Here is a 26,476-nt window from a genome sequence, read left to right as displayed (position 1 = left end):
TTTTCGCTCTTTGCTTGTTTGCCTGTGTGTTGGATTGATCGCTTGTCACGATGGCTCAAGATAATACCAAATTGTGTGACTTTACCAATACCAACTATAATGATTTTCTTAGCACTCCGATTGCTCCTCTTAATGATGCCGAATCTTGTGAGATTAATGCTGCTTTGTTGAATCTTGTTATGAAAGATCAATTCGCCGGCCTTCCTAGTGAAGATGCCACTACCCATCTAAATAGCTTTGTTGATTTGTGTGATATGCAAAAGAAGAGGGATGTTGATAATGATATTGTTAAATTGAAACTATTCCCTTTTTCGCTTAGGGATCGTGCTAAAGTGTGGTTTTCGTCTTTACCTAAAAATAGTATTGATTCATGGAATAAGTGCAAAGATGCTTTTATCTCTAAGTATTTTCCTCCCGCTAAAATCATCTCTCTTAGAAACGATATTATGAATTTTAAGCAACTTGATCATGAACATGTTGCGCAAGCATGGGAGAGGATGAAATTAATGATACGTAATTGCCCCACTCATGGTTTGAATTTGTGGCTGATCATACAAATTTTTTATGCCGGATTGAATTTTGCTTCTAGAAATCTTTTAGATTCGGCCGCGGGAGACACTTTTATGGAAATCACTTTAGGAGAAGCTACTAAACTCCTAGATAATATTATGGTTAATTATTCTCAATGGCACACCGATAGATCTACTAATAAAAAAGTGCATGCGATAGAAGAAATTAATGTTTTGAGTGGAAAGAGGAGGGCGGAGGGAAGGAAGGGGGAGGCAGAATCCTTGCCCTTCCTTCTCTCTTCCCTTCTTTCCTTTCTCCTATGGTGCGGCCCATATGCCCCCCCCCCTTCTGCTTACCGGCAAGTCTCTTTTCTCGTTCCATAATACATCATTTCGTGACTAACTCTTTAGTCATTTGCTTGCAAGGCTATTATGATGTGCATTACCGAGAGGGCCCAGAGATACCTCTCCGATAATCGGAGTGAAAAATCCTAATCTCAATCTATGCCAACCCAACAAACACCTTCGGAGATACCTATAGAGCATCTTTATAATCACCCAGTTACGTTGTGAGTTTGATAGCACACAAGGTATTCCTCTGGTATCCGGGAGTTGCATAATCTCATAATCAAAGGAATATGTATTTGACATGAAGAAAGCAGTAGCAATAAAATAGAACGATCAATATGCTAAGATAACGGATGGGTCTTGTCCATCACATCATTCTCCTAATGATGTGACCCCGTTCATCAAATGACAACACACGTCTATGGTTAGGAAACTTAACCATCTTTGATTAACGAGCTAGTCTAGTAGAGGCTTACTAGGGACACGGTGTTTTGTCTATTTATCCACACATGTATCAAGTTTCCGGTTAATACAACTCTAGCATGAATAATAAACATTTATCATGATATAAGGAAATATCAAATAACAACTTTATTATTGTCTGTAGGGCATATTTCCTTCGGCTGAGGGTTTGTACCAGTAGCTATGTGTTTAATCTCTTTCTCTCTCTCGTGTTCTTGAGATGTCACGATCTTGATGTATCGCGGGCTTTGTTAATATAGTCGGATCATATGGTGTTTTCCCCTCTCTATCTTGTTGTGATGAATTGAGTTTTCCCTTTGAGATTTCGTTTTATCGGATTGAATACTTTTATGGATTTGAGAGCACTTGATGTATGTCTTACTATGAATACCCGGGGTGACAATGGGGTACCATATTGATTCACTTGATATGTGTTTTGGCACTCAACTCGCGGATTTCCGAGGTGACATTGGGGTAATCTATGCATAGGGGTCGATGCACGTTCTTGTCTTTATTTCTCCGATAGAAATCTTCGGGCACTCTTTGACGTTCTTTGTGTTGGATTTAGTATTATGAATCTGAAATTGTTTGATGCATATCGTATAATCAACTCACGGATACTCGCGGTGGCATTGGAGTATCTAGGTGACTTTAGAATTGGTTGATGTGTATCATATGGTGTTATTTCAGTACGACCTCTTGGTTAGATCGATCGGAAAGAATAGCTTGGTGTTATTTTAGTACGAAATCTAGGATAGATTGATCGGAAAGAATAGCTTTGAGGTGGTTTCGTACCCTACAAACAATTTCTCCTTATGTTCTCCGCTAGATAGGAACTTTGGAGTGATTCTTCATCGGACGTTGCGGGATGGTTATATGATCCAATTATATTAGCAGTGTTGAGAGATTGCACTAGTGAAAGTACGGGCCCTAGGCCTCACTTTCAAGCATTGCAATACCGTTTGTGCTCCGTTTTATCAATTGCTACCTTGCTGTTTTTTATTGTTCCTATCACAAAAACCAATATCTACTATCATTACTACTCTTGTATCACTATCTCTTTGCCGAACTAGTGCACCTATACAATTTGCCATTGTATTTGGTCTGTTGGGGACACAAGAGACTTTTTATTATTTGGTTGAAGGGTTGTTTGAGAGAGACTATCTTCATCCTACGCCTCCCATGGTTGATAAACCTTTGGTACTCCACTTGAGGGAAATTTGCAACTGTCCTACAAAACTCTGCGCTTGGAGGCCCAACACGAGTCTACAAGAACAAGTTGTGTAGTAGTGATCGGAGGATTTTATGTATTCACTAAGTACTAATGCTTTGCTCCGGTTCTCTATTAAGAGGAGGCCTTAATATCCCTTATTTTCCTCATGGACCCGCTGCCACGGGAGGGTAGGACAAAAGATATCATGCAAGTTATTTTTCATAAGCACGTATGACTATATACGGAATACATGCCTACATTACATTGATGAATTGGAGCTAGTTCTGTGCCACCCTAGGTTATGACTACTACATGATGAATATTGTCCAACACAATTATCATTGTCGATCCAATGCCTACGAGTTTTTCACATATTTATCTTTGCTAAGTTACTTTTGCCACTGCTACTGTTACAATCGCTAAAAAATTGTTACTGTTACTATTGCCATAATTACCGTTACTAGCATACTACTTTGCTACTGAATACTTTGCTGCGGATATTAAGTCTTTCAGGTGTGGTTGAATTGACAACTCAACTGCTAATACTGCGAATATTCTTTGGCTCCCCTTGTGTCGAATCAATAAATTTGGGTTGAATACTCTACCCTCTAAAACGGTTGCGACCCCCTATACTTGTGGGTTATCAGGCCGCTGCACGGCTCTTGAGTTTCGTGCATAAACCCTTGGATATGCGAGAAATGCACAAAATATGTCTGGCGGCCCGCGAAAAAGCCTAGGACCTGGCACGTGCCTTCGAACGAAAGCTCGCGAGCGCAGAAAAAGTTTCAAGGTCAACGGAGGAACGGGCCCCGCACCCCCTTCACAAACAGGACGCATCCCCGCTTGAAAGCCTAGATCCTTCGCTAGACAAAGTCCCGTCTGCACTAAGCCTTCGTGAAGGAGTATCCAAAACGGCCTCGGATTTTTACCGCATCCTTCAGGGGTCGTGAGAAGATGCCGCACCAGGTCTCGTCATTTTCTGGCTCCCGTGAATTTCCGGGGACTGAAACGGCTGCAAGAAGGGCGCTGGCGGCCCCCCGGTGCACCTCGCGCTGGACCCACCCTCTCGGATGTGTGCGCAGGGCCTGGGCGTGGACAGAAGACCGCGGACGGGGACTCCCATCCCTTTCCATCCAAAATTTCGTGTGCCCGCTGCCCCGCTCTTGAATTTCCCGCATAAACCCCCGGAAATGCGGGAAATGCATGAAATATGGCCGGCGGCCCTCGAAAAAGCCCTGGACCTGGCACATGCCTTCGAACGGAAGCTCACGAGCACAGAAAAAGTTTCGAGGCCAACAGAGGAACGGGCACCACACCCCCTTGAAAAACTGGACGCATCCCCGCTTGAAAGGTAGATCCTTCGCCGGACAAGGTCCTGTTTGCACTAAGTCTCTGTGAAGGCTTATCCGAAATGGCCTCAGATTTTTATAACGGCCTCCATGGGCCGTGGGAAGACGCCGTGCCAGGTCACGTCTATTTTTGAGCCCCGGTGAATTTTCAGGGATTTAAATGCCAGCAAGACGGGCGCCGTTACCTCGTAGAAGTCCAAGTACCTGTTATCAGGGTCTCGGCAAACGTTGCCCACGGTCATGGGGCATCAGCTGCAAATGGTGGTGCCATGTGGCTCATGTTTGCCGGGTGCATTCCAGCGGGTTCTCGGCATACTATGCATAATCCGAGTTGTTTTATGTTTGCCGAGTTTGTCTAGTACGGGGGGCTCGGCAGTGCTTCTCATGTGTCGTGTCCTTCTGTTTGCCGAGAGCAGCACTCGGCTTACATGTTTTTACCGTGATCTCATATTCCGGTACTCGGCAAACTGTAATGTACTCGATAACAATGATTTTTTCAGTAGTGAGAGCAACCCTTATAAATGGATTTCGACTCTACTGAGGTGGTACTAAACTTCCCGCCACCTTTTATACACCTACATGGGCCTTATAGAGATTAACATGAATTATTGTCCTATATGAGCCAAAGCCCATCTATCTTCAACAAGTTTTACCACGAGACCACAAATATTCACCGAATAGAATAACATTCTCTTGAAAATATGAATCTTCATACATATAATTACAGCTGACATGCATTTTCACATATGTACTGAACCAACGAAGATGAAAACAAGAGATGTGACGCTACTTATCATCGCTTTCTTGACATGGAAGGATCTGAACAACATTAATTCCAACAACTGCTAATGAGAAATTATCTCTATATACTACTGTAAAGTCGTGTTATTACATGCATCATAGACACTTTCAAATGGATAGTAGGTAGAAGCACTTCTAGACTGAAGCTTCTCGAACTGCAACGACTCAAGATGGAGCATGACAACGCCAATTATTGTCCCTAGGAACACCGTATTATTGTCCTCGGCAAATCCTATCACCAAAATAAATGGTCCTTCTTTCTTTGGATCCACGGGAATTTTCAGTAGTGTGTCCAGTTTAATAGTTTTTTCAATCACCCATGAAGCAGCACCATTATATTCGGTCTTCCTCTGCCATAAGTGGGCGCTGAAGCCTGACAGAGAGAGGAAACCCAGCCCACCATCTTCCGCTTGCACAACCGAGAATCGGTTATTGCTCCCAATCGCACACCCAGTAGGCATACGCACTGGCAATCCTATCACATCAAGGCTCCGTCTCTCCAAATCATACTCGAGAATTCCAACCGAGTCAGCTCCAAGCAGCCAGTATAGGGAATTCCTAACCAGCACAGCGGGGTCAAAGGATAAACCGTTAAAACACCAGTCGGGTGAAGGGTCTGTAGAAGACATCAGTGGCAACGATGTTGATGTAGAGACGAGATTGCTCCATACGCCGGTATCTGACGAGTAAACACTAGCGACCGCTCGTTTTTGGTCGCCGTTGCCTACCAAGACCACCTGGAAGTGGTCAACATCTGCTGCAGCCCGAAGCACCGCCCCATTGAAGTGTTTTCCTGTGTCGAACCCCGGGGGAGTGCCTTGGCGATGCTGCTCACCAGTAACAGGGTTCCACACTAGAACATGGCGCTTCAGTGGTTCGGAGTTCCCGATACAAATCAGCACGAGGCCATGGCGGCATCCCAGGGGGGTGAAGTATTGGTCGTCGCGATGGCGCCTTAAGGACAATCGCCCGGGCGAGACACGGTTGGGGGCCTTCAGAGTAGGTACGAATGAGAGGTCTCGAAGATTACTGTCGTAGAAACCGATGATCGGAGGGTTGCGGTGATGGTGACGACGGAAGCGGCGGGAGAAGCCCGGGTCGGAGACGAGGAGGCGCCAGCGCCTACACACGGCGGAGGCACGGGGAAGGGATGACGGGTCCGGAGGCAGGCGAAGGAGAATCTCGGAGAGCAAGTCATCAACTTCCAGGGGCGGCCTGGGGTGTGGGCGAAGCAAGCTACTGCTCATCTCGCCCTCCTCACGGCTCATGCAGGATGCGGTGGAATCGGCGAAGCAACACCAGCCCAAAGTGAATCGCGGAGCACTAGCGCACCTTCAACTTGTAATATTAGCTGCCGGATGAACTGCTGAGCGGAACTCGCGAGTTTTTTATTGATCGATATATGAATCCCTAGTAGACGCTACAACCTACAGCTCATTATATAGGTGGACAATGATCAACTTCTTTGCAAGGAAAGTGACCGTACTGAAGTCAGACTCTATCCCAGAGGAACAATTCCGCACAGGGTTCAAACCGACACGTATACGAAGGAAGCACCGGAACGTATACAACACGAACTCTGATTCTTCTCCCGAATGCCTCACATACGATCAATTATCATAAACACAGGAAAAAAAAAACCTGAACACCGATTCTAACTAGGACGCCTGCCGGGGTGTACCCCACATAACAAGCTATCATGGTTAAAATCAGCCAAAACTGCGAACCAGTCTGTGGTTGGATGGTTAGAGGGACTGTGGTATTCCCATCCCGCCAGGATTCAAATCCTGGTGCTCGCATTTATTCCTCGATTTATGCGTCCCGTCGACGACAAGGTGCTTACGGTGACTTCGTAAATTCCAAGATGATATGCCAACTCAGTCTTTCGAAGATGCTCATAGGGGTAGTGTGTGCGTGTGTGCGTTCGTATGAGTGAGTCTATGCGCGTGTATATGAGCGCTCGCGTCTGTACTGTATTCAAAAAAAAAAAAATCAGCCAAAACAGAGTAGTGCTAGGGCGAAGTTTTTGGTTTAGTCAGCGTAAAGTCGAGGGTTACGTCCACCTCCACTGCATACATACAAAGAACTCGTGCAAGGTGATCTAGGTCAGCGGCTGCCACCGGCCACCACTTCGGCGGTGGTGGTGCCACTGCTGCTCCTTCCGACCCTTTGCGTTGTGGCTATGCTTGCAACTGCAGCATGAGGTGATTGTATTGGCAATTGAGAGTTGGATGCTAGCTTGGCGTCCTGACAAGGGATTTCACTGCCAGACCTATTGTCCTCTAGTGTTATAACTAGGGTTTGCTGTCCTCCGGCATCTCCTGCTGTCTGAGAGTTTTTCGTTCATCGTTCGTCATCGTCTCCGCCGACCGGACACAGTGAATCTAATCAGTTAGAACTGTCGTGGTATGCTTTAGCCCACGGCAGTTCGCAAGCTCTTGGATCTTCAAGGGCGTGTGAATGCATATGTAATTTTTCTTGTCTGAATCCCATCTGGATATAGCTAAGGCAACTGAGCTAAGGGTGAAGCGGTGTCCCGAGTTTAAAAGCTTTATGAGGTTAAAACTTGTTGTTTGTTACAAAATCACTGGCATGCACTACTAGAACTTTGTCCCGAGTTTCAAGATTTCGCCGAGTTTATTCTGTTGGGAACTCGGCAAAATTCTGTCTGCCCAGTTTGATCCAAAATTCGACTCGGCAGTATTAAGCAATTCGGCAGTTGCAGAGCTCTGGCTTTGCCAAGTTCTGATGAAAAAGGACTTGGCAAACAAAAAAAACTCGGCAGAATATCAAGTTCATCGAGTTCCCGACGGAAGGAACTCGACAAAGTTTGACATTCGGGCCACACCTTGCAGCAGGCAAAAGAGCCGTGACGGCGGCCTTTGTTTGCCGAGTTTCATCTAACGGAAACTCGGAAATTTTTTAAGATTTTCATTTTAAAATTAGAAAACCAATGTGCCCATCTTTGCCGAGATTCAGATAGATTTTTCATATTTTAAAATTAGAAATCCAGTGTGTCCATCTGTGTTATGTCTAACTATGTTTGTACTTAGATAATATTTGTTTTCATGACTGATGTATTATGGGTCCTCGTGATGCTGGCTTGTAATATAAGATTTATGTTTAAATTTGTATCGTAGAGTTGTGTTGTGATATTGATGTGAGTCATAGGTCGTGATCATGCATGATATGTGTATGGTTAGTGCACAATTATAAATAGGGGTGTCACGGCAGGCGAGGAGGAGCCAGAGAGGAGAGGGGCAGCAGACTACGAAGGAGATGGACTAGCTGATGGGCGCGGATTGTCGGAGCGGACGGAGCGTCGGATCAGGTGCACGCGAGTGGAGCACTCCATGACAGACCACGAGGGAAATGAGGGGATCGGGAGGCAGGGAGAGAGTGGAGATGGGGGATGCTTTGTTGAGGGGTTGGAGATGCTGGGTGGTCTGGGCTAGGGTAAGATCGGTCTTGGCTGGCTGGCCAAATAGACTGGTTAAGTGGGCCTTGATGGGCTGGGCAGCTCTCTCTTTCCCTCTCCTAGTTCTTTTTCTATTTTCTATTTCGAATTTCTAATAAACAGAAACTTTGAGAAGATAAAGAGAGGGATGGAGAGGGAATCTCACAAGGAGACATATGTTTCTGGACTTACAAATTATGTAGGTTTTTATGGAATTGGTTTGAGGATTTTTTGGAAGATGACATGTTTGAATAAAATTCAAACATGTTTGAATTTAGAAAACCCTTTAGATGGAATCCAAATAGGCTGGAATTTGAGGATGTGGATCAACATAATTAATATGATTTATGGGCACACATATGACATTTATTTGAGCTACTAAAATGTGACTCAAATATCAAGAATTCAAAATAAAGGAAGTTGAAAGTTGCATTGGGGATTTAGAAGGTTCCATGGCCAAGAAGAAAGATGGTCATGGGTTTGGATATGAGTGGAAGTTAGAATAAAACTATGGAAGTTACAAACCAAATAGTTGAAGGAAATATGGAAGTTGTTATTTATATTTCCTTATATTGTGACAAATGTTTATTATTCGTGCTAGAATTGTATTAACCAAAAATTTGATACACGTGTGAATACATAGACAAAACACAGTGTCCCTAGTATGCCTCTACTAGACTAGCTCGTTAATAAAAGATGGTTAAGTTTCCTAACCATAGACATGTGTTGTCATTTGATGAACGGGATCACATCATTAGGAGAATGATGTGATGGACAAGACCCATCCGTTAGCTTAGCATAATGATCATTAAGTTTTATTGCTATTGCTTTCTTCATGACTTATACATATTCCGTTGACTATGAGATTATGCAACTCTCAAATACCGGAGGAATACCTTGTGTGCTATCAAACGTCACAACGTAACTGGGTGATTATAAAGATGCTCTACAGGTATCTCCGAAGGTGTTTGTTGGGTTGGCATAGATCGAGATTAGGATTTGTCACTCCGAGTATCGGAGAGGTATCTCTGGGCCCTCTCGGTAATGCACATCGTGATAAGCCTTGCAAGCAATGTGACTAATGAGTTAGTTGCGGGATGATGTATTACAGAATGAGTAAAGAGACTTGCCAGTAACGGGATTGAACTAGGTATGAAGATACCACTCAAATCTCGGGCAAGTAACATACCGATGACAAAGGGAATGACGGATGTTGTCATTACGATTTGACCGATAAAGATCTTCGTAGAATATGTAAGAACCAATATGAGCATCCAGGTTCCGCTATTGGTTATTGACCGGAGAACTGTCTCGGTCATGTCTACATAGTTCTCGAACCCGTAGGGTCCACACGCTTAACGTTCGATGACGATTTGTATTATGAGTTATGTGTTTTGGTGACCGAAGATTGTTCGGAGTCCCGGATGAGATCACGGACATGACGAGGAGTCTCGTAATGGTCGAGAGGTAAAGATTGATATATTGTATGATAGTATTCAGACACCGGAAGTGTTTCGGAAGGTACCAGTTACATATCGGAGTACCGTGGGGGTTACCGGAACCCCCCCCCCTAGGGAAGATATGGGCCATATGAGCCATAGGAGGGAGGCAAGGCAGCCCACAAGGGGTGGCGTGCCCCTCCCCCCCCCTCGCCAAGGGAAGGAGACCGAATTGGACTAGGGGAGGGGGCGGCACCCCCCTTTCCTTCTCCTCCTTCCTCTCCTTCCACCCCTTTCCCCTTCCGATAAAGGAAAGGGGGGGGGGGCGAATTGGACTAGGTGCCCAAGTGGGACTCCTCCCACTTGGGGCACGCCTAGGCCGGCCTCCTCCCCTCTCCCTCCTTTATATACGGGGGCGGGGGTGATGTCTACTACGCAACTTTATTCTTGTAGACACGTGTTGGGCCTCCAAGCGCAGAGTTTTATAGGACAGTAGCAATTTTCCCTCAAGTGGATGACCTAAGGTTTATCAATCTGTGGGAGGCGTAGGATGAAGATGGTCTCTCTCAAACAACCCTGCAACAAATAATAAAAAGTCTCTTGTGTCCCGAACACACCAAATACAATGGTAATTCGTATAGGTGCACTAGTACGGCGAAGAGATGGTGATACAAGTGTAATATTGATGATAGAAATATATTTTTATAATCTAAATAAATAAAAACAGCAAGGTAGCAAATAGTAAACGGGCACAAAAACGGTATTGCAATGCTTAAAAACAAGGCCTAGGGTCCGTACTTTCACTAGTGCAATCTCTCAACAGTGCTAATAGAATTGGATCTTATAACCGTCCCTCAACGTGCAACGAAGAATCACTCGAAAGTTCCTATCTAGCGGAGAACATAAGATGGAATTGTTTGTAGGGTACAAAACCACCTCAAAGCTATTCTTTCCGATCGATCTATCCTAGAGTTTGTACTAAAATAACACGAAGATATTCTTTCCGATCGATCTAACCAAGAGTTCGTACTAAAATAACACCAAAGCAAATTCAGATTCATAATATTCAATCCATCACAAAGAACTTCAAAGTGTTCCCCAAGATTTCTACCGGAGAAACAAAGACAAGAACGTGCATCAACCCCTATGCATAGATTACCCCAATGTCACCTCGGGAATCCGCGAGTTGAGTGCCAAAACATATATCAAGTGAATCAATACGATAACCCATTGTCACCACGAGTATTCAATTGCAAGACATATATCAAGTGTTCTCAAATCCATAAAAGTATTCAATCCGATAACAACGAAATCTCAAAGGGAAAAACTCAATTCATCACAACAAGATAGAGAGGGGAAAACACCATATGATCCGACTATATTAACAAAGCCCACGATACATCAAGATCGTGACATCTTAAGAACACGAGAGAGAGAGAGAGAGAGAGAGAGATTAAACACATAGCTACTGGTACAAACCCTCAGTCCTGAGGGTGGACTACTCCCTCCTCATCGTGGTGGCCGCCAGGATGATTAAGATGGCCACCAGAGATGATTCACCCCTCCGGTACGGTGCCAGAAAGGGTCTAGATTGGTTTTCGGTGGCTACAGAGGCCTGCGGTGGCGGAACTTCTGATCTAGGTTAACCCCGAGGGTTTTCAGAATATTTGTGAATTTATAGGGTAAAGAGGGGGTGCGGGAGGCCACCGAGGTGGGCACAACCCACCTGGGCGCGCCTGGGCCCCCAGGCGCTCCCTGGTGGGTTGTGCCCACCTCGAGGCACCCCCAGGTGCTGCTCTGGCCCATTGGTGGTCTTCTGGTCCATAAACAATCCACAAAAAGTTTCACGTTGTTTGGACTCCATTTGATATTGATTTCCTGCGATGTAAAAAACATGTAGAAAAACAGCAACTGGCACTTGGTACTATGTCAATAGGTTAGTCCCAAAAAATGATATAAAGTTGCTATAAAATGATTGTAAAACATCCAAGAATGATAATATAATAGCATGAATACTTCATAAATTATAGATATGTTGGAGACGTATCACGGGGGCGCTTCTAACACACATCAATTGTTCCAAGCCGTGTGCGGCGCCCCCTCCACAGTTTGCTCCTCCGGTCATATTGTCGTAGTGCCTAGGCGAAGCCCTGCACGGATCACTTCACCATCAACCATCGCCACGCCGTCGTGCTGACGAAACTCTGCCTCGACACTTTGCTGGATCAAGAGTTCGAGGGACGTCATCGAGCTGAACGTTTGCAGAACTCGGAGGTGTCGTACGTTCGGTACTTGATCGGTTGAATCGAGAAGACGTTCGACTACATCAACCGAGTTAAGTAAACGATTCCGCTTTCGGTCTACGAGGGTACGTGGACACACTCTCCCCCTCTCGTTGCTATGCATCTCCTAGATAGATCTTGCGTGATCGTAGGAAATTTCTGAAATTGCTTGCTACGTTACCCAACAATAATGCATACATTTCTTATCCATTTTGTAAATATGGCGCATTGGTAATGGTTAATCAGTCTGCATCTGGCGTGACAATTGGATACCGCGCTCGTCCTTGCTCAAGCCGATTAGCACCACAGGCCGGTCCAGACTCATCAGAGTTTCAACCTTGTTAGACGAACGAGGTACATGGGATGTAGCTGTTGTATGGACTAACTTTTTACCGATTGATGCTAGGCCCATCTTATCCATCTACACCTCATGGCGTGAACCGGACTTTCTTGCCTAGCGGCCGGAAAAAAAAAGGTATTTTCTCTATTAGGAGTGCTTATAAGCTTGGCCTCGGCTTGACAGAGCATGCTCGTAATTGATACGTCTCCGTCGTATCTATAATTTTTGATTGTTCCATGTCAATATTCTATAACTTTTACATACTTTTGGCAACTTTTTATACTATTTTTGGGACTAACATATTGATCCAGTGCCTAGTGCCAGTTCCTGTTTGTTCCATGTTTTTTGTTTCGCAAAAAACCCCATATCAAACGGAGTCCAAACGGGATAAAAACTGACGGAGATATTTTTTTGGAATATTTATGATTTTTGGGAAGAAGAATCAATGCGAGACGATGCCCGAGGGGCCCACGAGGCAGGGGGCGCGCCCCAGGGGGTCAGGCGCGCCCTGGGCCCTCGTGGACACCCCGTAACGCGGTTGCAGCCCTTCTTTCGCCGCAAGAAAGCTAATATCCGGATGGAGATCGTGTCCAAAATTCAGCCCAATCGGAGTTACGAATCTCCGGGAATATAAGAAACGGTGAAAGGCCAGAATCTGGAAGGTAGAAAAACACAGAAACAGAGAGAGACAGAGAGGCAGATCCAATCTCGGAGGGGCTCTCGCCCCTCCCATGCCATGGAAGCCAAGGACCAGAGGGGAAACTCTTCTCCCATCTAGGGAGAAGGTCAAGGAAGAAGAAGAAGAAGGGGGGCCCTCTCCCCCTCTCTCCCGGTGGCGGCGGAATGCCGCCGGGGCCATCATTGTGCGACGGCGATCTACACCAACACCTCCATCATCTTCACCAACATCTTCATCACCTTCCCCCATCTATCTACAGCGGTCCACTCTCCCGCAACCCGCTGTACCCTCTACTTGAACATGGTGCTTTATGCTTCATATTATTATCCAATGATGTGTTGCCATCCTTTGATGTCTGAGTAGATTTTCGTTGTCCTATCGGTAATTGGTGAATTGCTATGATTCGTTTAATTTGCTTGTGTTTATGTTGATGTCCTTTGGTGCCCATCATATGAGCGCGCGCATGGATCACACCATAGGGTTAGTTGTATGTTGATAGGACTGTGTATTGGAGGGCAAGAGTGACAGAACCTTCAACCTAGCATAGAAATTGATGCATACGGGATTGAAGGGGGGCCAATATATCTTAATGCTATGGTTGGGTTTTACCTTAATGAACGTTAGTAGTTGCGGATGCTTGCTAATAGTTCCAATCATAAGTGCATAGAATTCCAAGTCAGGGATGACATGCTAGCAGTGGCCTCTCCCACATATAAGTTGCTATCGGTCTAGTAACGTAGTCAAATGCTTAGGGACAATTTCGCAAATCCTACCACCACTTTTCCACACTCGCTATACTAACTTTATTTCTTCTTTACTTAAACATCCCCTAGTTTTTATTTACGTGCTCTTTATATTATTGCAAACTGATACGTCTCCAACGTATCTACAATTTTTGATTGTTCCATGCTATATTATAATCTATTTTGGACATCATTGGGCTTTATTATACACTTTTATATCATTTTTGCGACTAAACTATTAACCGGAGGCCGAGCTCAGAATTGCTGTTTTTTGTCCGTTTCAGTGTTTCGCAGAAAAAGAATATCAAATAGAGTCCAAACGGAATGAAACCTTCGGGAACGTGATTTTCGGAACGAACGTGATCCAGAGGACTTGGACCCTACGTCAAGACATCAACCAGGAGGGCACGGGGTAGGGGGGCGCGCCCTCCACCCTCGTGGGCCCCTCGTTGCTCCACCGACGTACTTCTTCCTCCTATATATACCTACGTACCACCAAACTACCAGATACGGAACCAAAAACCTAATTCCACCGCCGCAACTTTCTGTACCCGTGAGATCCCATCTTGGGGCCTTTTCCGGAGCTCCGCCGGAGGGGGCATTGATCACGGAGGGCCTCTACATCATCTCCAAGGCCTCTCCGATGAAGTGTGAGTAGTTTACCTCAGACCTTCGGGTCTATGGTTATTAGCTAGATGGCTTCTTCTCTCTTTTTGGATCTCAATACAATGTTCTCCCCCTCTTTTGTGGAGATCTATTCGATGTAATCTTCTTTTGCGGTGTGTTTGTCGAGATCCGATGAATTGTGGGTTTATGATCAAGATTATCTATGAACAATATTTGAATCTCATCTGAATTCTTTTATGTATGATTGGTTATCTTTGCATGTCTCTTCGAATTATCTGTTTGGTTTGGCCTACTAGACTGATCTTTCTTGCAATAGGATAAGTGCTTAGCTTTGGGTTCAATCTTGCGGTGTCCTTTCCCAGTGACAGTAGGGGCAGCAAGGCACGTATTGTATTGTTGCCATCGAGGATAAGAATATGGGGTTTATATCATATTGCATGAGTTTATCCCTCTACATCATGTCATCTTTCTTAATGTGTTACTCTGTTCTTCATGAACTTAATACTCTAGATGCATGCTGGATAGCGGTCGATGTGTGGATTAATAGTAGTAGATGCAGGCAGGAGTCGGTCTACTTGTCGCGGACGTGATGCCTATATACATGATCATACCTAGATATTCTCATAACTCTGCTCAATTCAATCAATTGCTCGACAATAATTTGTTTACCCATCGCAAATACTTATGCTATCTTGAGAGAAGCCACTAGTGAAACCTATGGCCCTCGGGTCTATTTTCCATCATATTAATCTTCCAACACTTAGCTATTTTTATTGCCTTTTATTTTACTTTGCATCTTTATCACAAAAATACCAAAAATATTATCTTATCATCTCTATCAGATCTCACTCTCGTAAGTGACCGTGAAGGGATTGACAACCCCTTTATCGCGTTGGTTGCGAGGTTCTTGTTTGTTTGTGTAGGTGCGAGGGACTCGTGCGTGGCCTCGTACTGGATTGATTCCTTGGTTCTCAAAAACTGAGGGAAATACTTACGCTGCTTTACTACATCACTCTTTCCTCTTCAAGGGAAAACCAACGCAGTGCTCAAGAGGTAGCAAGAAGGATTTATGGCACCGTTGCTGGGGAGGTGTACACCAAGTCAAGTCAAGATTTACTCTTCCGTCAACGAGCCATATCAAGTACCCATGACAAACTCATCACCCTCACATTACATTATTTGCCATTTTCCTCTCCCCCACTTCACCCTTGCCATTTTATTCGCCCTCTCTTTTCCGTTCGGCTCCCTCTTACAGTTGCTCTTCGCATTTTCTGCCGCTTTGTCTGAAGTTGGGGAAATCATCGTCGATATGGACAATAATAATAACATTGAAAATTCTGATGCTCCGGCTGAAGAGCCCCCTACGTTTCATACAAAAAAATTCCGAGTCGGTAGTGGTAACATTATTGGAAAAGGGGTTATTCAAGATTTCTTTACTTGTGTCGGTTGATACGTCTCCAACGTATCTATAATTTTTTATTGTTCCGTGCTATATTATATTCTGTTTTGGACATTATTGGGCTTTATTATAAACTTTTATATCATTTTTTGGAACTAACCTATTAACTGGGGGCCCAGCCCAGAATTGTTGTTTTTTGTCCGTTTCAGTGTTTCGCAGAAAAAGAATATCAAACGGAGTCCAAACGGAATGAAACCTTTGGGAACGTGATTTTCTGAACGAACCCCCAAACTACCAGATACGGAGCCAAAAACCTAATTCCACCGCCGCAACTTTCTGTACCCGAGAGATCCCATCTCGGAGCCTTTTCCGGAGCTCCGCCGGAGGGGGCATTGATCAAGGAGGGCCTCTACATCATCTCCAAGGCCTCTCCGATGAAGTGTGAGTAGTTTACCTCAGACCTTCGGGTCCATAGTTATTAGCTAGATGGCTTCTTCTCTCTTTTTGGATCTCAATACAATGTTCTCCCCCTCTCTTGTGGAGATCTATTCGATGTAATCTTCTTTTGCGGTGTGTTTGTCGAGATCCGATGAATTGTGGGTTTATGATCAAGATTATCTATGAACAATATTTGAATCTCATCTGAATTAGTTTATGTATGATTGGTTATCTTTGCAAGTCTCTTCGAATTATCAGTTTGGTTTGGCCTACTAGATTGATCTTTCTTGCAATGGGAGAAGTGCTTAGCTTTGGGTTCAATCTTGCGGTGTCCTTTCCCAATGACAGTAGGGGCGGCAAGGCACGTATTGTATTGTTGCCATCGAGGATAAAAGGATGGGGTTTATATCATATTGCATGAGTTTATCCCTCTACATCATGTCATCTTTCTTAATGTGTTACTCTGTTCTTCATGAACTAAATACTCTAGATGCATGCTGGATAGCGGTCGATGTGTGGAGTAATAGTGGTAGATGCAGAATCGTTTCGGTCTACTTATCACGGACGTGATGCCTATATACATGATCATACCTAGATATTTTCATAACAATGCTCAATTCTATCAATTGCTCGACAGTAATTTGTTTACCCATCGCAAATACTTATGCTATCTTGAGAGAAGCCACTAGTGAAACCTATGGCCCCCGGGTCTATTTTCCATCATATTAATCTTCGAACACTTTGCTAATTCTATTGCCTTTTATTTACTTTGCATCTTTATCACAAAAATACCAAAAATATTATCTTATCATCTCTATCAGATCTCACTCTCGTAAGTGACCGTGAAGGGATTGACAACCCCTTTATTGCATCACCCTTTCCTCTTCAAGGGAAAACCAACGCAGTGCTCAAGAGGTAGCACCGGTGCTTTGCCTTTTTTGGGTGGTTCTATTATTCATAGAACTAGTAGTCTTGCGGACGCTATCGCCATGCTTATAGTTGAACTTGAAAGGCAATTTATGCACATGCATCCTTGCATACAAAGGATTTTTCTAGAATTCTCTAATATTGAGTATTCATCTTTGAAGCGCGCCGCTACTATCTTTTTGGCTCATGAGTTCAGATTTATAATAAAAGAGGCCAAAGAAATCTTTGCGCATTATAGGGTGGACGTTGGCCGTCCTCCCATATAAACTATCCTATTTGATCAAGAGGAAATAATGCGTTTTCAATCTCTAGACTATGTTGCTTTTAATGAGAATCTTAGAAAAAAGGTTCCTACCAATATTCTAGTTGATAGAATTACTGAACTTAATAATGATTTTGCTATTCGAAATAATGAGCTAGGATATTCTCTCGAGTATAGGCTCACAAAGTTCTGTCAAAAGAATGCTTACAACGATGAATTGGTTGTGCAATATGAAGGGCCGGAGGAGGAACCTATACCTCCCAAAATTGATCTTGGGGACTTTTGTCCTATAAAATTTAGCCCTTTTGATTACTTTTTCTTGCCTCAAAGAAAACTTTCTGCTGAACGTAGAGAATATGAAATGAGCTTTAACGATCTATCTTATTACTATGGCACTGCCTAGATCTGTCCTTGCTTTTATGCCTAGCTAGGGCCGTTAAACGATAGCGCTTGTTGGGAGGCAACCCAATTTTATTTTAGTTTTTTTTTGCTTCTTTTTAGGAATAAATAATTTGTCTAGCCTCTGGTTAGATTCGTTTTTGTGTTTTAATTAGTGTTTGTGCCAAGTAAAACCGTTAGGATAACCTACAGTAATAGTTATTTGATTCTGCTGCAGAAAACAGAAACTTTGCGTGCACGAGATTAGTTTTCATAAATCACAGGAACGTGCTTTTCAGTTGATTCTTTTTCTATAGATCAATAAACAAATTATCTAGAACTTCCTAATTTGGATGAATTTTTAACGTTCCAGAAGTATGCGTTAGTTACAGATTACTACAGACTATTATGTTTTTGACAGATTCTGTTTTTCGTGTGTTGTTTGCTTATTTTGATAAATCTATGGCTAATAAAATAGTTTATAAACCATAGGGAAGTTGGAATACACTAAGTTTAACACCAATAAAAATAAATAATGAGTTCATTACAGTACCTTGAAGTGGTGTTTTTCTTTCTTTCGCTAACGGAGCTTATGAGATTTTCTGTTGAGTTTTGTGTTGTGAAGTTTTCAAGTTTTGGGTAAAAGATTTGATGGATTATGGAACAAGGAGTGCCAAAAGCCTAAGCTTGGGGATGCCCATGGCACTCCAAGATAATCTAAGGACACCAAAAAGCCAAAGCTTGGGGATGCCCCGGAAGGCATCCCCTCTTTCGTCTTCGTCTATCGATAACTTTACTTGGAGCTATATTTCTATTCACCACATGATATGTGTTTTGCTTGGAGCGTCTTGTATTATTTGAGTCTTTTCTTTTTAGTTCACCACAATCATCCCTGCTGTACACTCCTTTTGAGAGAGACACCCATGATTCGGAATTTATTTGAATACTCTATGTGCTTCACGTATATCTTTTGAGCAATATAGTTTTTGCTCTAGTGCTTCACTTAAATCTTTTAGAGCACGGTGGTGGATTTGTTTTATAGAAACTATTGTTCCCTCATGCTTCACTTATATTATTTTGAGAGTCCTACAAAACAGCATGGTAATTTGCCTTAATCATGAAATTAATCCTATTATGCAAGGTATTCAACTCTAGAAAAAATTCTCTTATGAGTGCGTTGAATACTAAGAAAAGTTTGATGCTTGATGATTGTTTTGAGATATGGAGGGAGTAATATTAGAGTCATGCTAGTTGAGAAATTATGAATTTGAAAAATACTTGTGTTGAAGTTTGTGATTCCCGTAGCATGCACGTATAGTGAACCGTTATGTGATGAAGTTGGAGCACGATATATTTATTGATTGTCTTCCTTATGTGTGGAGGTCGGGATCGCGCGATGGTTAACTCCTACCAACCCTTCCCCTAGAAGCATTCATGTACTACTTTGTTTTGATGACTTGTAGATTTTTGCAATAAGTATGTGAGTTCTTTACGACTAATGTTGAGTCCATGGATTATACGCACTCTCACCCTTCCACCATTGCTAGCCTTTCTAGTACCGCGCAACTTTCGCCGGTGCACTACACCCACCATATACCTTCCTCAAAACAGCCACCATACCTACCTATTATGGCATTTCCATAGCCATTCCGAGATATATATTGCCATGCAACTTTCCACCGTTTCGTTCATTATGACACGCTCCATCATTGTCATATTGCTTAGCATGATCATGTAGTTGGCATTGTATTTGTGGCAAAGCCACCGTTCATAATTCTTTCATACATGTCTCTCATGATTCATTACACATCCCAGCACACCGCCGGAGGCATACACATAGTCATATTTTGTTCTAAGTATCGAGTTGTAATTCTTGAGTTGTAAGTAAATAAAAGTGTGATGATTATCATTAGTAGAGCATTGTCCCATGTGAGGAAAGGATGATGGAAACTATGATTCCCCCACAAGTCGGGATGAGATTCCGGACTAAAAAGAAGAGGCCAAAGAAAAAAAGAGAAAGGCCCAAATAAAAAATGAGAGAAAAAGAGAGAAGGGACAATGTTACTATCCTTTTACCACACTTGTGCTTCAAAGTACACCAAGATATTCATGATAGAGAGTCTCTCATTTTGTCACTTTCATTTACTAGTAGGAATTTTTCATTATAGAACTTGGCTTGTATATTCCAATGATGGGCTTCCTCAAATTGCCCTAGGTCTTCGTGAGCAAGCAAGTTGGATGCACACCCACTTAGTTTCTTTTTGAGCTTTCATACACTTATAGCTCTAGTGCATCCGTTGCATGGCAATCCCTACTCACTCACATTGATATCTATTGATGGGCATCTCCATAGCCCGTTGATACGCCTAGTTGATGTGAGACTATCTTCTCCTTTTGTCTTCTCTACAACCACCATATTCTATTCCACATATAGTGCTATGTCCATGGCTCACGCTCACGTATTGCGTGAAAGTTGAAAAAGTTTGAAAATTCTAAAGTATGAAACAATTGCTTGGCTAAAACCGGGGTTGTGCATGATTTAAGTATTTTGTGTGATGAAGATAGAGCATAGCCAGACTATAAGATTTTGTAGTGATAACTTTCTTTAACCATGTTATTTTGAGAAGACATGATTGCTTAGTTATTATGCTTGAAGTATTATTACTTTTATGTCAATATCAAACTTTTTTCTTGAATCTTTTGGATCTGAATACTCATACCACAATTAAGAGGGTTACATTAGAAACCATGCCAAATAGCATTCCACATCAAAAATTCTGTTTTTATCATTTACCTACTCGAGGAGGAACAGGAATTAAGCTTGGGGATGCTTGATACGTCTCCAACGTATCTAAATTTTTTTATTGTTCCATGCTATATTATATTCTGTTTTTGACATTATTGGGCTTTATTATACACTTTTATATCATTTTTGGGACTAACCTATTAACCGGAGGCCCAGCCCAGAATTGTTGCTTTTTGTCCGTTTCAGTGTTTCGCAGAAAAAGAATATCAAACGGAGTCCAAACGGAATGAAACCTTCGGGACCGTGATTTTCGGAAAGAACGTGATCCAGAGGACTTGGACCCTACGTCAAGATATCAACCAGGAGGGCATGAGGTAGGGTGGCGTGCCTACCCCCCCCCCCCAGGCGCGCCCTGCACCCTCGTGGGCCCCTCATTGCTCCACCGACATACTTCTTCCTCCTATATATACCTACATACCCCCAAACTACCAGATACGGAGCCAAAAACCTAATTCCACCGCCGCAACTTTCTGTACCCGTGAGATCCCATCTTGGGGCCTTTTCCGGAGCTCTGCCGGAGGGGGCATTGATCACGCAGGGCCTCTACATCATCTCCAAGGCCTCTCCGATGAAGTGTGAGTAGTTTACCTCAGACCTTCGGGTCCATAGTTATTAGCTAGATGGCTTCTTCTCTCTTTTTGGATCTCAATACAAAGTTCTCCCCCTCTCTTGTGGACATCTATTTGATGTAATCTTCTTTTGCGGTGTGTTTGTCGAGATCCGATGAATTGTGGGTTTATGATCAAGATTATCTATGAACAATTGAATCTCATCAAAATTCTTTCATGTATGATTGGTTATCTTTGCAAGTCTCTTCGAATTATCAGTTTGGTTTGGCCTACTAGATTATTCTTTCTTGCAATGGGAGAAGTGCTTAGCTTTGGGTTCAATCTTGCGGTGTCCTTTCCAAGTGACAGTACGGGCAGCAAGGCACGTATTGTATTGTTGCCATCGAGGATAAAAAGATGGAGTTTATATCATATTGCATGAGTTTATCCCTCTACATCATGTCATCTTTCTTAATGCGTTACTCTCTTATTCATGAACTTAATACTCTAGATGCATGCTGGATAGCGGTCGATGTGTGGAGTAATAGTAGTAGATGCAGGCAGGAGGCGGTCTACTTGTCGCGGACGTGATGCCTATATACATGATCGTACCTAGATATTCTCATAACTATGCTCAATTCTATCAATTGCTCGACAGTAATTTGTTTACCCATCGCAAATACTTATGATATCTTGAGAGAAGCCACTAGTGAAACCTATGGCCCCGAGTCTATTTTCCATCATATTAGTCTTCCAACACTTAGCTATTTTTATTGCCTTTTATTTTACTTTGCATCTTTATCACAAAAATACCAAAAATATTATCTTATCATCTCTATCAGATCTCACTCTCGTAAGTGACCGTGAAGGGATTGACAACCCCTTTATCGCGTTGGTTGCGAGGTTCTTGTTTGTTTGTGTAGGTGCAAGGGACTCGTGCATGGCCTCCTACTGGATTGATACCTTGGTTCTCAAAAACTGAGGGAAATACGTACGCTGCTTTACTGCATCACCCTTTCCTCTTCCAGGGAAAACCAGCGCAGTGCTCAAGAGGTAGCACAAACCTATCCAACATCACCTACAAAGTACTTCTAGTTTCATACTTGTTCTAGGTAAAGCGAACGTTAAGCGTGCGTAGAGTTGTATCGGTGGTCGATAGAACTTGAGAGAATATTTGTTCTACCTTTAGCTCCTCGTTGGGTTCGACACTCTTACTTATCGAAAGAGGCTACAATTGATCCCCTATACTTGTGGGTTATCAAGACCTTTTTCTGGCGCCGTTGCCGGGGAGCAATAGCGTGGGGTGAATATTATCGTGTGTGCTTGTTTGCTTTATCACTAAGTAATTTTTATTTGTTGTTCTAAGTTGTTCTCTACCTTTAGTTATGGATATGGAACACAAAATACCAAAAAAATTAGGTGTACTTGCTGCTCATGGAGATGGGGAACCTCCTAAAACCCTCGATGCTCATTATGTGAAAAATATTATGTACTACTTTGATAATCCTGAGAAAAGCCCATTCAACTTTATAATGGGAGACACGTTGGATCAACATGAATACTTTAGGGATTATCGCTTGACTCAAAAAGGGAAACTATTATGGTATCAAATCCATATGTTGCATTGGTATGCTCGGGAACTATGCTTGAGATATGATTATACTTGTTGCTCTAGGATGAAGGCTCCACACCTTCCCTTTTCATGCAAATTTAATGATGATAAAACCTTGGCTTTTTATGCTAATGGTATATATGATTACTATGATGTGGAACAAATAGAAGAATTCGTTGCTTTTATGGGTGCTTATGAAATTGAATCTTTGTTTAAAGAGTGTGAAAATCTTTATGATGCTGTTTACAGATCTGAAAATTTTGCTATACTTAAATATTGTTATGAGAATTATGAATACAATTCCGATATTGATGCATTTATTGAGAAAGTCTCCGCTTTCCAAGAAGAGACTAATATTTTGCAGGAAACTATGGAAGAAGAAATTACTGAAACTGTGAGCTCATTAGATGAAAAGGATGAGGAGGAGAGCGAAGAACAAAAGGAGGAAGAGCGGATTGATCACCCGTGCCCACCTTCTAATGAGAGTAACTCTTCAACTCATACATTGTTTAATTTCCCTTCATGCTTACCGAAGGATGATTGCTATGATAATTGCTATGATCCCTTTGATTCTTTTGAAATATCCCTTTTTGATGATGCTTGCTATGCTTGTGGCCAAGATGCCAATATCAATTATGCTTATGGAGATGAACTTGCTATAGTTCCTTATGTTAAACATGAAATTGTTGCTATTGCACCCACGCATGATAGTCCTATTATCTTTTTGAATTCTCCCGACTACACTATATCGGAGAAGTTTGCCCTTATTAAGGATTATATTGATGGATTGCGTTTTACTACTACACATGATGATTTTGATAGATATAATATGCATGTGCTTGCTGCTCCTACTTGCAATTATTATGTGAGAGGAACTACATCTCCGCCTCTCCATGTTTCCAATATGATAAAATTGCAAGAAACTGTTTATACTATGCATTGGCCTTTACTATGTGTGCATGAATTGTTCTTTTATGACATGCCGATGCATAGGAAGAGAGTTAGACTTCGTAATTGCTTGATATATGTTGCTTTGTGCTCACTACTAAATGCCAAATCATTGTTAATTAAAATTGGCTTTGATATACCTTGGGACCCGGGTGGATCCATTACTTGAGCACTATATGCCTAGCTTAATGGCTTTAAAGAAAGCGCTGCCAGGGAGACAACCCGGAAGTTTTAGAGAGTCATTTATTTCTGTTGTGTTCTTTTATAAAGTTTAAAAACAAAAAATAATAAAAATAAAGAGGGGAAACCAAAACTTTTCAAAAAGGAAAGTGAAAGTGAGAGAGACAAGCATTGTTGAAGTGGGAGAGCTCCTTGAACTTTGTTCATGCTCAGGGAAACTTTGTGAATCTTAATTACAGAAACTTTTCAATAAAAATAATTATCCCTTTGTAAAATTCCATTGTATCATAAAAATAATGTCCCAAGATTTGCCTTTAAGATGTTTACATTGCTTGTTGGTTTGTGCGGTGCAAGACAGAAACTTTGGCTGTAGTGCACGATTTTTCATTTTTTTTACTGGAACGTCAAACGGTTATGAAACTTTTTGCACTGTCTTTCTATACAAATTGTTTATTTTTCCTAATTGTTTCAGAATTTTTGGAGTACCAGAAGTATGGTGAATGTTCAGATTACTACAGACTGTCCTGTTTAAGACATATTCTGTTTTTGATGCATAGTTTGCTTGTTTTGATGAAACTATCGATTTCTATCAGTGGATTAAGCCATGGAAAAGTTATATTACAGTAGCTACAGTGAAAAAACAAAATATGAATTGGTTTGCAACAGTACTTAGAGTAGTGATTTGCTTTATTATACTAACGGATCTTACCGAACTTTCTGTTGAGTTTTGTGTGGATGAAGTGTTCGAAGATCGAGGATGTCTCGATATGAGGATAAGGAGGAGAGGCAAGAGCTCAAGCTTGGGGATACCCCAGAAGGCATCCCATCTTTCTTCAACAAATATCAGTATGTTTTCGGATTCGTTTCGTTCATGTGATATGTGCAAATCTTGGACCGTCTTTTGCATTTAGTTTTCACTTTTCCTTGATGCACCATGCTGGTATGAGATAGTCCATGGTTGATTTATCGAATGCTCTTTGCACTTCACTTATATTTTTTAAGTATGGCTTTATAGAATGCTTCATGTGCTTCACTTATATCATTTGAAGTTTGGATTGCCTGTTTCCCTACACATAGAAAACCGCCATTTGTAGAATGCTGTTTTGCTTCACTTATATTTGTTAGAGAGTGGGCATATCTTTTGTAGAAAGAATTAAACTCTCTTGCTTCACTTATATCTATTTAGAGAGATGACAGGAATTGGTCATTCACATGGTTAGTCATAAAATCCTACATAAAACTTGTAGATCACTGAATATGATATGTTTGATTCCTTGCAATAGTTTTGCGATATAAAGATGGTGATATTAGAGTCATGCTAGTCAGTAGTTGTGGATTGTAGAAATATTTGTGTTGAATTTTGTGATTCCCGTCGCATGCACGTATGGTGAACCGTTATGTAACGAAGTTGGAGCATGAGGTATATATTGATTGTCTTTATTTGTGTGGAGGTCGGGAGCGCGCGATGGTCAACTCCTACCAACCTCCCCCCTAGGAGTATGCGTGTAGTACTTTGTTTTGATGGCTAATAAATTTTTGCAATAAGTATGTGAGTTCTTTATGACTAATGTTGAGTCCATGGATTATACGCACTCTCACCCTTCCATCATTGCTAGCCTCTTCGGTACCGTGCATTGCCGTTTCTCACCTTGAGACTTGGTGCAAACTTCGCCGGTGCATCCAAACCCCGTGATATGATGCGCTCTATCACACATAAGCCTCCTTATATCTTCCTCAAAACAGCCACCATACACTACAAAAAAAGACACATCCGTGACATTTTGGGCCGAACGGAAATCTTTTCTGTCATACTTATGACACTTCTATGGCAATAATTGTGAAAAAACACGGTATCATCATAGATGTGGTGGGGTCCTACTTCTATGACAAAAAATCATGACAGAAAATGGGCTTTTCGTCCTGGGCGGGCCGGAGACACAGCTGCATGACATTCTTTGGGCCGTCCAAGACAAAAAACCATGGTAGAAGCGAGGGTGTGAAAAATATCGGGGAGTCCCCGGTTACGGTGGGTGGTCGGGGCCGAGCGATGCGCGTTTCTCTCGTACGTATGCGCGTGTGTGCGAGGCGTTGGGCTCTAACTGAACCCGAGCGAGGCGTTGGGCTCTAACTGAACCCGAGTGATTGCACTGCAGGCTACGCGTTACTGAACCCGAGCGATCGATAGATGGCTGTTAACTGAACCCGATTGAGCGATTCCTTCGCTACTGCTGCTAACTGAAGCCGATCGATGCTGCCTCTGGATGAACAGTGAGCGCTGCAGGGGGGTGGATGAACAGTTCCCAGTGGGGGTGGATGAACAGGACCCCGTGGCGTTGCCTCTGGATGAACAGTGAGCGTTGCTGGGGGGGTTTGGATGAACAGTTCCTGGTGGGGTTGGATGAACAGGACCCCGATCGTTCGAGCCGGTTGGGGCTGGATGAACAGGACCCCGTGGAGGGTAGGATGAACAGGACCACCCCGTGGAGGGCAGGATGAACAGTAGACGGTGGAGGGCTGGGTGAACAGTAGCCCATGGAGGGGTGGTTGAACAGGAGCCCGTGGAGAGGGTTGGTTGAACAATAGCCGGTGGAGTAGCGCGCGGTGGAGGCTGGATGAACAGGAGCCCGTGGATGAACAGTCGCAGGTGGAGGCTGGAGGAGGTCGACGGTGGATGAACAGATGCCCGTGGAGGCTGGAGGGGGTCGACGGTGGAGATGAACAGTATCCCG

At 42.8% G+C, this 26,476-nt stretch overlaps 1 protein-coding gene across 1 annotated transcript; it reads right to left on the bottom strand.

Moving 5' to 3' along the window:
- Positions 1-4,750: 4,750 nt before the first annotated feature.
- LOC109733813 (uncharacterized) lies at positions 4,751-5,950 on the bottom strand. Its single transcript, XM_020293027.1, has one exon. The coding sequence runs from the start codon at positions 5,948-5,950 to the stop codon at positions 4,751-4,753; it is 1,200 nt and encodes a 399-aa protein (XP_020148616.1).
- Positions 5,951-26,476: the final 20,526 nt, after the last annotated feature.

Source organism: Aegilops tauschii, chromosome 6, assembly GCF_002575655.3.
Source record: "Aegilops tauschii subsp. strangulata cultivar AL8/78 chromosome 6, Aet v6.0, whole genome shotgun sequence".
Lineage (NCBI taxonomy): Eukaryota > Viridiplantae > Streptophyta > Magnoliopsida > Poales > Poaceae > Aegilops > Aegilops tauschii.
The sequence above is the reverse complement of the archived record's forward strand: the minus strand, read 5'-3'. Positions and strand labels throughout refer to the sequence as shown.

What these genes read in the sequence shown, in the direction of transcription:
- LOC109733813 (XM_020293027.1), bottom strand. Translation starts at nt 5,950, where the DNA reads ATGAGCCGTGAGGAGGGCGAGATGAGCAGTAGCTTGCTTCGCCCACAC.